Source organism: Lepus europaeus, chromosome 2 (assembly GCF_033115175.1).
Source record: "Lepus europaeus isolate LE1 chromosome 2, mLepTim1.pri, whole genome shotgun sequence".
In the NCBI taxonomy this organism is placed as follows: domain Eukaryota; kingdom Metazoa; phylum Chordata; class Mammalia; order Lagomorpha; family Leporidae; genus Lepus; species Lepus europaeus.
Genome location: NC_084828.1, coordinates 341371 through 353505, shown reverse-complemented (window position 1 = coordinate 353505; position 12135 = coordinate 341371). Strand labels below are relative to the sequence as shown.

Below are 12135 nucleotides of genomic sequence, written 5' to 3'. Positions count from 1 at the left end.
TAAGGGTCCTGTGGGGTTGATGGGGGCCCACCATTGGTCCTGCAGCCACCCATGGTGTGACCAAGTCTAGTACAAGGCCTGGGAAGCCACTTGCAAAGAATCATAGACTCCTAGTTCTGTTTTCTTGTAATTTCCTTTACAGTTATGTTCATACTCCTAATCTTAGGATTTGCGATGGCTTTAATTTGAAGTTAGACTTTGTAAGCTGCCAGAAGCAAAGCTTCTCGTTCTGATGGCGCTGTCTACAACTGAGGGGTGAGAGGCCGCCACACGGTGGCATCTGAATCCTGCCGTCTCTAACCCCTGGTGATCAAGGTGTCTCCTGAGTAGGAGGCTCCGACACAGCTACACCCACACAGTCAGGGTGTCCATCTGTCTCTGCCCCAGGGAAGCCAGGAGGCACCTCCCCCTTGGGCCACCTGTGTGTGTTCTGCACTGGTGACCATGGTCCATGGTGCAAGTCAAGGTGACAGCTGTTTGTTTCTTTTGTGGAAGAAAGCTGCAGGGTGGGCTGGGGGCTGTGATTTGCCTGATACCACACACAGTGCATGGCAAGGACTGAGAGCCAAATCATCTATTAAATTCTGGCTCTCTCAGCTTCTGCACTTGGCCACCAGGTGACAACAAGGCATGAACGGTGAGGCATCGTTAAACCAGGGCCTGCAACCAGGGGAGGGCAGTAGGAGACAAAATGGGCAAATGTGAAGATGGGATACAGAGCCTCTGAGAGAAAAAAATTGAGAGAGGATATGAGTTTATTATATCTAAATTATATGTCAAAGATGATTCCTAAGAATCTGAGAGTGCTTCCCGTCTGTGGGAGTGTGTGGCTGCCCACCTCTGCTGTGACACAGGATGTCTGTGTGGCTCCTCTCTCAGCCCAGGCTGCCTTGGTGAAGTCCCGAGACATGCACTGGTCTCTCCTGGCTCAGCGAGGTCAGAGGGACGTCAGCCTCAGCTCTCTGCGCATGCTGATTGTGGCCGATGGCGCCAACCCCTGTGAGTAGCCCCTGCGACTGAGGGTGTGTCCTGTGCAGGGCTCCCTCCTGCATACCCTGACTCACCAGGGGGTTGGGGTGACCTGTTGGGGTAGAACACCTTGAGAAGCAACATTAAGAATTTTTTGCTGCCAATGTTAGGTAAAATGTAAATGTCCTCCATGTTCTATGATAAATAACTTGGTGACTGTTGGCATGCCTCACACATGCTTGTAGGGCACTACATTTAAAAGCAGCTTTAATACAGTTGACAAACCACACCTTGATTAGTTCATCTTTCTTAAGAAATCAACAGATTGTTCTGTGGAATGGGGAGGCCCTGTTTCTCTTTGGACTTCATCCCAAGTCTCCTGTCCTTTAAAGTTTGTGCCTCTGTCTCCACCCTCCACCCCCTTACTCCTGGCCCCAGCTTCTCCCACTGGGCCTCACCCAGGCTTCCTCTGCATGCCTGGCTGCCCCTGCATCCACCTGGGAGGAACCTGCTTAGGCTGCTGCCTGGGTACCTAGGACCCTCCTTGGCACAGTGATCTGAACAATAGCTGCTGGTGTGGTAGCTACGAGTGTGAGTGAGCTTTGAGGACCTGGGACTGTCTAGGGCCCAACTCAGCGACCTGTGGGAATGTCCCAGGTAATGCCTGAGTAGGGGTTCCCCATACCACGTGTACCTGCTGGCCAGGTAGGAGGAGCTGACTTGTTTAACAAACTGCCTTGCTCCCTGAGTACCCTGCCTCTTGGGAGAGCAACTCACCTTCCAGCTCCCCTAAAGCCTTCCCTTCCCTTGGTGCCTGCCTCTCGACCCTCACTCCTCTCTCCGGCCTGACCCCCTGCAGTCCGGGCTGTCTGCTCATCCTCCTTGCCTCAGTCCACACGAGAAAGAGCACGCCAGCCCCTCCAGCGCCTTCTCTGCGAGTCAGCATGTGCTCCAGGTCCCTTAGGACGCCGCTGTCCACTCTCCTAGCACTGAATGATCAGAGATGGTCTTGTGTCCTTATAAGACCTCTCTCCTGAAGGACATGAAGTCTGAGGGCTCCCAGGAGTGCCCCCTTCCTTCCCATGTGCCCCTCTGGTGTCAGGTGTCGCAGCAGGCAGAGCCCTGCAGATGCAGAGTTCTCATGCCAGTGACAGTGACTCCCCAGTCTGGGAAGGGGCCTCCCGGAGAGGAGTGTCCACCTCGGAGACCACTGCCAGGTGCTGGGTGCTCACCACTGTGGGGCCTGGCCTGGCCTCACTGGGACATGGAAGGTTTAGGACACACACGCTCTGGCAGTGTAGGACCGGAAGCCAGGGAGGGCTGTTCCCACTGCCCTGTCCACAGCAGGCAGGGAAGGGCAGGGTCTTGGGAACAAACACAGGGTTAAAGAGAGACTTGTGAGATGTATATAAACTCTCACCTGCCAGTGATTTGGAAACGCATCTGTGTATTTCATGGAAACAGCCCTACCCACGCCCTCTGTGACACGGCCTTCCTGACCCACCGTGTTGTGGCAGCAAAGACCAAGTCCTGCTCAGTGTGGCCCCAAGGTGTGCTCTTGTGCCTCGGCGGCCAGGCTCCTCAGCCCCTCCTCAGTCCCTCCAGGACTCCTATTGTGCTGCTGTCACTTCTCACAGGGTCCATATCCTCCTGCGATGCCTTCCTCAATGTCTTCCAGTCCAGGGGTCTGAGGCCGGAGGTCATCTGTCCCTGTGCCAGTTCTTCCGAGGCACTAACGGTCGCCATCCGCAGGTAACTCAATTGCTTGCTGCGTCTGTTGATCACTGACTCCATGTCCAGCTGAGTCACTAGCACCACGTTTGGTGGAGTGCTAAAGCAGTGCTGTCCTGTGCCAGCATCCAGGCACGTCTACACAGGAGTGGAGTGGCCCTCAGGCCTCACACTCGCTCCATCAGCCTGGACTTTGGGGAGAGGCTTCCTGGCTGTGCCCTGCATTCTTGCAGGCATTGGCTTGTTCTCTTCCTAAGAAAGCCTTGCCAGGTAAATGTCACAGCCTTGGCAGTATCCTGATTCTGAGACAGGTGCAGGTCTGCCTAGGTGCTCGGTACCAGACACCCTGCCCCATGAAGGCTCCAGCTCTCCTCATGTGTGGGCCAGGCTCAGGGTCCTTCCTGTGCCCCTTCCACGTATCACAATGCTCCCCAAGCCACAGTGGGGGCTCTGGGTTCACTTTTCCACCCTGGTTGTCTCACCTCCTCTTGGCCATCCCGCCCCAGGACTGACAGCTGAGGGTGTCCTCTGTGTTACTTTGCCATCCACTCAGCCGTTACAACATTAGTCTCAGTTGTAGTCCTGTGCAGTGTTATGTCTATATACATATACTCAGAGAAACTGTGTGTGCTTACCTCTATGCCAATATTAAGTAACTCTAAAGCTTTTTTTCTTAATATTTATGTATTTATTTGAAAGGTAGAGTTAGAGAGAGGAAAAGAGAGAGAGAGAGAGCAAGAGGTCCTCATCTGCTGGTTTACTCCCCAAATGGCTGCAATGGCCGGAACTGCGCTGATGCAAAGCCAGGAGCCTGGAACATCTCCAGGGTCTCCCATTGGGATCAGGGACCCAAGGACTTGGGCCATCTTCTACTGCTTTCTCAGGCACATTAGCAGAGAGCTGGATCAGAAGTGGAGCAGGACTCAATCCGGCGCCCATATGGGATGCTGGCACTGCAAGTGGTGGCTTTTACCTGCTACACCACAGCACCAGCCCTACTCTAAGGTTTTAATAACAGCATTAAAAATGCCTTTATCCTTTATAAATGATAAGTTATTCTTGATTCCTTTTTTTAAAGATTATTTTTATTTACTTGAGAGGCAGAATTGGAGAGAGAGAGTCAGAGAGAGAGGTCTTCCATCAATTGGTTCACTCCCTAAATGGCCACAATGGTCAAAGGTGAGCCAATCTGAAGCCAGGAGCTTCTTCTGGGTCTCCCACATGGGTTCAGAGGCCTAACCACTTGGACCATCTTCCACTGCCCTCCTAGGCCACAAGCAGAGAGTTGGATCGGAAGAGGAGCAGCTGGGAAGACATGAATCGGCACCCATATGGGATGCTGGTGCCACAGACGAAGGCTTAGCTCCCTATACCGCAGCGCCGTCCTGGTCCCTTTGTTCTCTGGTGATTTGTTTTGCTCAACAGTGTAATTTTTTCTTATGGAAAAATACTGAACTTTACTGCTTATGTAATAAATTATTTCCAAACTTAGTGGCCTGAGGTAGCAGGAGTCATTTTACTATCTCTCGTGCTTTCTGTCAGGAGTTAACCTTGCAGGGAGATGGTGTCTGGCCTGTAGCTTTAGGCAGCTCTGAGACCATTGCTCTGTGTCTTGGGATGGGCTGGTTGGGCTACCTCATAGCAAGGCAGTGCCAGTGCAATCCTCCACCTCACCTGGCTACCCAGGCTTCAGGGTGAGTGTCTCAGGACAGCAAGGTAGAAGCTGAATCCCCTTGTGTGACCTACCTTGGAAGTCATGTAGTGTTCCTCCCCCTGTAGTCCCATGCTCAGCTCCAGTGGGAGGAGTGTTGGGTCACACTGCACGAGGCACATGATTGAGGATCACCATGGCACAAAGGAACCAAGAATAATGTATCGTTTGTGAGGGAGGAAGGTGTTTCTAGTGCTAAGTTATCAAGACTTTAGAGCTCCTCAATACCTGCATAGAGGTAAGCACACTCGATTTCTCCAAGTATACCTGTACGAATACAACACTGCACAGGACCCAATTGAGAACACTCAGTTCTCAGGTTGACTTCTGAGTGCTGGCTTGGCGCAGAATCACACTGCAGGCAAGTTGGGTCCTTGGCCACATCTGCCCTAGAGTTTTAACCCTGCGTCGGTTCCCCTGGTGCTGCTTTTGTTTTGCAGGCCGCCTGATCTGGGAGGACCTCCTGCACGGAAGGCTGTCCTGTCCATGAGCGGTCTGAGTTACGGGGTGATCAGGGTTGACACAGAAGAAAAGCTGTCAGTCCTTACTGTGCAGGACGTCGGTCAGGTGATGCCTGGAGGTAAGGGGCGTAACTGGAGCACCCTTCACCTTACACCTGCAGTCATAACAGGGTTACCAGTGCCCCTTGTCTGGGTGCTTTAGAAGGGCGCACGCAGTGAAAGATTTCTCAGAAACACTGTTCGGTGGGGCAGACATTTGGCTTAGCAGTTAGGATGCAGGTTGGGTCCCTGGGATTCATGTCCTGGCTCCAGCTCCTGACGACGCAGACCCAGGGAGGCAGCAGTGATGGCTCAGGTGGCTCCCTGCCACGCACATGAAAGACCTGGATTCAATTCCTGGTTCGGGACTTTGACCCTGGCCCACTGGCAGTTAGCAAAACAGGCATTTGGGGAATAAACCAGTAGATCGGAGTACATGCACTCTCTCTCAGTCTTTCTTTTTTCTTTCTTTCTTTCTTTCCTTCTTTCTTTTCTTTTCTTTTTTTTTTTTTTTTTTTTTATTATACTGGCAGAGTTAGACAGTGAGAGAGAGACAGGAAGAAAGGTGAAGACCTTTCTGTTGGCTCACCCCCCAAATGGCTGCCACGGCCGGCGCACTGCGCCAATCCGAAGCCAGAAACCAGATGCCTTTCCTGGTCTCCCATGTGGGTGCAGGCGCCCAAGCACCTGGGCCATCCTCCACTGCATTCCTGGGCCACAGCAGAGAGCTGGACTGGAAGAGGAGCAACCGGAACTAGAACCCGGCGCCCACATGGGATGCCGGTGCCGCAGGCAGAGGATTAACCAAGTGAGCTACGGCGCCGGCCCTCTCAGTCCTTCTCTGTCTATCAAGCAAATATAAAAATTTTAAAGGAAAATGCTCTTCCATGTAAATCAGGGTTTTAATTTATAAAATATTTGTTCAGGGTAGACATTCGGTGTGGCAGTTAAGATGCTACTTGGGAAGCTTGTGTCCCATATTAGACTGCTTATGTTCCAGTCCTGGCTTGTCTCCCAGTTCCAGCTTCTTGCTGGTGTGCACTCTGGAGCCAGTCGTAATGGCTTAGGGATTTGGGTCCCTGCCACCTGCATGGGAGACCTGGATTAATTTCCCAGCTCCTGGCTTTGGCCTGGCCCTGCCCCAGCTGTTGGAGACATCTGGGGAGTGAACCAGTGGGCGGGAGATTTCTGTCTCTCTCTCTTTGTCTTTCTACCTTTCAGATGAATAGCAAAGTAAAAAATTTTAATATTTTTTCAACTTTTTCCCCCCTCCTCTTGTGTTAAGTTTAAAGAATAGCCAAAAGATCAGGTGTGTTGATGGTCTGTGACGCTGAGGTGCAGTTCTCTGGTTTCTGGGGAGATGATGGTGAGAGCTCACTGCACGCAGGCGATGTCTGCTACTTCCTGCATGTTGAAATGTTGACCCCGCCTACCCTGTGTGGTGGCATTTCTGAAGATTGTGAAAGACTCGATGACCAGGTTACTGAAGTGGGTTGTACCAAGTGTGTGTTGTGGTGGGAGCTTGATGTGGACTCTTCCCAGAAGTCCCTGTGGGTCCCAGAAAGGCCCCGTGAGCCCTCCTGCAGCAGCAGCCAGCAGGCCTGCACATCTCCCTACATGTGCACCTTCCCACTGAGGAGGATTAAGACAGAGCCTGGCTGTGGCCTCCAGTGATGGTCATGAGTGGTGGACGCTGTTTGCTGCCCTGAGGCTGCCCCTCAGTGTAGCCTCCCAGCTTGCCCCACTCCATCGTGGCCCTTCTAGGGTTCCTGGGCAGCTGTCTTGGTGCCTCCTAAGACCTGGAGAGTTTTCACTTGTGTTCCTACTCCTGCTTCTTTACTAATTTGAATTGCATCGTTTTCTGTCTGTAATTCTGTCCAAACAAGGAATCATCAGACTTGTACAAGAACCCGGTAATGAGGAAGGCACCAGACACTCTTCTAAACATGAGTGGAAACTGTGAGGTTTAATGATTCTGAATTAACATGGGGACATTCAGTTGTGCTCAATCCCTCTTATTCGTAAGAAGTGGATTACAGAAAGACATGCATGTGAGGTACTCTAGGCCTGTGTGTCCACGGAGCTCCGCAAGAGTGTGCATGTGTTGCTCTCCCAGTGTGTGTGCATTAGGTGCTCTCCAGGTGTGTGTAGCACAGTAGTCCCCAGGGATGTGTGCATGGTGTTTCCCAGGTGTGTGTGTCCACGGTGCTCCCCAGGTGTGTGTGTGTATGTGTGTGTGTGTCCATGGTGCTCCCCAGGTGTGTCTGTGTGTCCCCATAGTGCTCCCCAGGTGTGTGTGTGTCTACAGTGCTCCCCAGGTGTGTGTGTGTGTGCATGTCCATAGTGCTTCCCAGGTGTGTGTGTGTGTATGTGTGTGTCCATAGTGCTCCCCAAGTGTGTGTGTTTGTGTGTCCACAGTGCTCCCCAGGTGTGTGTGTGTGTGTGTGTGTCCACAGTGCTCCCCAAGTGTGTGTGCATGTCCATAGTGCTCCCCAGGTGTATGTGTATGTGTGTGTCCATAGTGCTCCCCAAGTGTGTGTGTGTCCACAGTGCTCCCCAGGTATATGTGTGTGTGTATTCACAATGCTCCCCAGGTGTGTGTCTGTGTGTCCACAGTGCTCCTCAGGTGTGCATGTCCATAGTGCTCCCCAGGTGTGTGTATATGTTATGTGTGTGTCTACAGTGCTCCCCAGGTGTGTGTGTGTATGTGTGTGTGTCCCCATAGTGCTCCCCAGGTATGTGTGTGTGTCCCCATGGTGCTCCCCAGGTTTGTGTGTGTGTGTCCCCATAGTGCTCCCCAGGTGTGTGTATGTGTGTGTGTCCCCATAGTGCTCCCCAGGTATGTGTGTGTGTCCCCATGGTGCTCCCCAGGTTTGTGTGTGTGTGTGTGTGTCCATAGTGCTCCCCAGGTGTGTGTGTGTGTATGTGTGTGTGTCCCCATAGTGCTCCCCAGGGGTGTGTGTGTCTACAGTGCTCCCCACGTGTGTGTGTCCATAGTGCTCTCCAGGTGTGTGTGTGTGTGTGTCCACAGTGCTCCCCAAGTGTGTGTGTTTGTGTGTCCACAGTGCTCCCCAGGTGTGTGTGTGTGTGTGTGTGTCCACAGTGCTCCCCAAGTGTGTGTGCATGTCCATAGTGCTGCCCAGGTATATGTGTATGTGTGTGTCCATAGTGCTCCCCAAGTGTGTGTGTGTCCACAGTGCTCCCCAGGTATATGTGTGTGTGTATTCACAATGCTCCCCAGGTGTGTGTCTGTGTGTCCACAGTGCTCCTCAGGTGTGCATGTCCATAGTGCTCCCCAGGTGTGTGTATATGTTATGTGTGTGTCTACAGTGCTCCCCAGGTGTGTGTGTGTATGTGTGTGTGTCCCCATAATGCTCCCCAGGTATGTGTGTGTGTCCCCATGGTGCTCCCCAGGTTTGTGTGTGTGTGTGTGTGTTCATAGTGCTCCCCAGGTGTGTGTGTGTATGTGTGTGTGTCCCCATAGTGCTCCCCAGGGGTGTGTGTGTCTACAGTGCTCCCCACGTGTGTGTATCCATAGTGCTCTCCAGGTGTGTGTGTGTGTGTGTGTCCATAGTGCTCCCCAGGTGTGTGTGTGTGTGTCCATAGTGCTTCCCAGGTAGGGGTGTGTGTGTGTATGTGTGTGTCCCCGTCCCCATAGTGCTCCCCAGGTGTGTGTGTGTGTGTGTGTCCCCGATGCCCCACTGGTGTCTGTGTCCATGGTGCTCCTCTTGCCTTTTTGTCCAGGGTACTCCCAGGCAGATGTGCACATGGTACACTCTAGCTCTGTGTGTCTGTGGATCTCTCCAGGCCTTTGTGTCTGTGGTTGCTCCAGGTCTGTGTCCAGGGTGCTCCCCAGGCCTGTATGCTGGTCCCTTGGTGGACCTGTCTGTTGTTCCTATGGCCTGCACAACCCTCTGTGCTTGTAGGTGGCAGGACTGATTGACAAAATGAAGTCTAAGGGTGAGGTGTGCAGCCTTCCAGTGTGTGAGCCCATGGCGTGTGTATTTGCCACAATATAAAATGGATTTGTGGCAGTTTGTGATTTTAAATTTCCTGCTGCGCATGCCTGTGAGTGTTGGTGTGGCACTGTCATAACACAGACAGGCTCAGCCCCTACCCCAGCTGGACACCCTGCGTCCTCATCGTCACCTCACATGGTCTTGGAAAGTGGTGTCTGAAATAGAAAGCTGTGAGGAGGTGGAGCGTGCATGAGGCCTGTCACCTCCTTCAAGAACGTACCGCACACACAGTGTTTCCACTTAGGACTGTTCTTGGCTTGTGACATTGAGGCCTGTCTCTTCTTAGCTAGCGTGTGTGTCGTGAAGGTGGAAGGGACCCCTTATCTTTGCAAAACGGACGAAGTTGGAGAGATCTGTGTCGACTCCAGTGCAACGGGTACTGCATACTATGGATTGCTCGGGATCACGAAGACTGCGTTTGAGGTTTGACGCTTTCCTGACCCTCCCATTGAAATGAGTCCCGTGGGCATCGATGAGGCCTGCATGCCGGACACAAACGCCTGCCGGGTACAGCAGCTGCTGCAGCACCACAGCACCCTCCTCCCCGAGTGGGAGAAGGGCATGCAGTGCAACCTGCGGCGTTGGCCCACAGGAAGGCACCCGGGTGCCCCCGGGGAAGCGGCCATCTGCTGTGGTGCCCCGTCGTGATGCACTTTGTTCAGGGCAAGCCTCCTGAGGCCAGGGAAGCCAGGCTCTGGGAGCATAAAGCCGAGATGGGGTAGTGGGGGCTCAGAAATCCTGGCCTTTCCTCGGGAGTCTCTGGTGACCACCATGGTTGGCCAGAAGGCAGTGTGGACAGTGCTGAGCTTCCGGCTGCCCAGCTGATACCATGGCCTGACCATCTGTCTTCTCTACGCAGACCGTGCCCATCACTGCAGGAGGAGTCCCTGTCTCTGACCGGCCTTTCACCAGGACGGGTCTGCTGGGCTTCATCGGGCCTGTGAGTCTGTGCTCATATTCCAGGACCAGCAGCTGGGGCAGTGGGCTCTCGTCCCCACTGCCTCTGACCCTGAAGTGGCCTTGGCTGGTCATGCCCACCCCTGCCTGTTGCCCCATCTCTGTGCAAGGCCGTCATGCCTCTGTGAGGCAGCCTGGCCCCCTGCACACAGGCCCTGGCTCTTCAGTGCCTGCAGGGTAGATGAGGGAGTTCTGCTTTTCTCACAGGGCATTCACAACACCTTCTTTACTATTCCTGGGGTCTGTGATACATAGAAATAAATTATTCTTGGCCCAAGTGGTTCTCAGCTGGATGCCTCTGCCCCCATCCTCCCAGGGGACATTTGGCATGTTGGGAAGGCTTGGGAGGAGAGTGCCTCTGGCATTGAGTGGGTATACCTAGCAGTGCCCACAACTATGCCTGCTTGGGGCTGTCACCCAGAACACTGCAGCGCTGGGTCCAGGACCAGCCCTTGGCCAAGGAGTTTGCAGAGTCCTTTAGAAACTTTGTGTGGCACCATGTCTCCCTGAGCCCTGCTGGCCCAGCCCCTCCTCCCACACAGTGTGTCCCCAGCGTCGCTTGTCACAAGTGCCTGTGGCTCCTGTGGCCCGTGGGGGTGACCCTCTTCTGAGGTGCTGTCAGCTCCTGACCACACCCTTCCCTCAGGACAGCCTGGTGTTCGTCGTGGGCAAGCTGGATGGGCTGATGGTGGTTGGAGTTCGCAGGCATAATGCAGACGACGTCGTGGCGACTGCCCTGGCTGTGGAGCCCATGAAGTTTGTCTACAGAGGCAGGTGATGGACTGTGTGTCTCACTTCCCTTTTCTCCCTGAAGTATGAGGCGCCTTCTGTCACAGCTGAAGTTAAGCCCCGAGAGTGTGAATTCACAAGCCCCACAATATGGCAGAGTTGCCGTCCCAGCTGTCCACAGATTTCACTCATTTCCTTAAGTGAACATAAACTAGGTCCAAGTATGTGATGGGGCAGTGGGACGAAGACTCAGCCACACAGGGAAGGGCCTGGGTGACAATAGAGACAGGTGCAGCCTCTCGTGACCTGAGTAATGTAGTCAGACGGGAAAGTCCACTTTCTCTGTGAAATCACCGCAGGCTGATTGTGGTTTCTCCTAGGTTTGGTGAAACAGAGTATCCTGTCCCTTGGGTAAAAGTCATTTCTGCTTTTCTGCGCGTGTTAAGCACAGGCCCTGGAGGTTCTCAGTTCCAGTGAGCAAATAATTGGACCCTGGGCCTGCGCTGGGTGGGCAGAGGGTCTGGGAGGGGCCTCAGCAGCCAGGCCACTCCAGGAGCTTTGGAGGAGGCCCTCCTCCCACGCCCCTCAGACTGCCACTGCCGAAGGTGCCTGTCTTTAAGAGGTGTTTAGGAGATCCTGCCACCTGGGAGGGGGTGTGTATCAGAGTAGCCACACCCCCTTTGATATGCGGTGACAGTGGTGACACTCTGGAGCGTTACAGTGTCTTAACCTGACTTTGTGTTCATCTACATCGTCATTTAATTGGGAACTTGTTAATAGTACACAAATACACTTTTTGAACAAGGTACTGAGAGAAATAAAATCTGGAAGTCCCACAAGAGGTGTGAAAGTAAGAAAAACTCAGTATGAGGAAAAGCCTTGGATAAAAGGTGTATGGTGTTTGTGTGCGCTGTGTTTGCAGGGTCTGTGTGCCGTGTGTGTGCTGTATGTATGTGCAATGCCTATAGGATGTGTATGTGTGGCAGGCATGTACAGTAGTGTGTGTGCCGTGTAGTGTCATATGTGTGTAAGTATGCATGCGAGAGCTCTGGAGGAGGGTATGTTTGTGCCATGACATGTGTGTGTGGTGGAGGGAGGATGTATGCCAAGTAGGGGTGTGTGTGCACCATAGATATGTGTGTGCCATGGTGTGTATATGCCATGATATGTCTGCCCCAGAGGAGAGTGTGTGTGTGCCAAGGAGGAACATGTGCCCTGGTTGTGTGTGTGTATGTATGCACGTGTGTAACCAGCCAAAGGAAAGAACAAGAGCTAGTGAATCCACAGTGACCCAGGATTAGAATGGGAGATACTGATGTAGGTTGGGGAGAGCAACTTCTTATCACAGACAGGAAAAGATACAAGGAGTAACTCAGAAATTCATGGAAAAGTAGAATTAAAAGTAACTTTATTTTAGTGCAAAAATTTTTGAAATCTATGCATAATTTTTTTAATAATACATATTTCCCATGAAGCTTGAGAAGAACCCTTGTAGAAATCGCAAAGTCTAGAAGAAAAT

The 12135-nt window shown here is 52.7% G+C and overlaps 1 protein-coding gene across 2 annotated transcripts in view; it reads left to right on the top strand.

Annotated features, from left to right (window-relative positions):
* The window catches only part of DIP2A (disco interacting protein 2 homolog A), a 126627-nt gene that overhangs the window by 92873 nt on the left and 21619 nt on the right, over positions 1-12135 (top strand). For both annotated transcript variants that reach the window (XM_062204133.1, XM_062204124.1), the window contains 6 exons: positions 880-999; positions 2607-2721; positions 4852-4991; positions 9217-9353; positions 9790-9870; positions 10534-10661. In XM_062204133.1, coding sequence (XP_062060117.1) covers positions 880-999; positions 2607-2721; positions 4852-4991; positions 9217-9353; positions 9790-9870; positions 10534-10661 — 721 coding nt within the window. The remainder of the gene's footprint in view (positions 1-879; positions 1000-2606; positions 2722-4851; positions 4992-9216; positions 9354-9789; positions 9871-10533; positions 10662-12135) is intronic.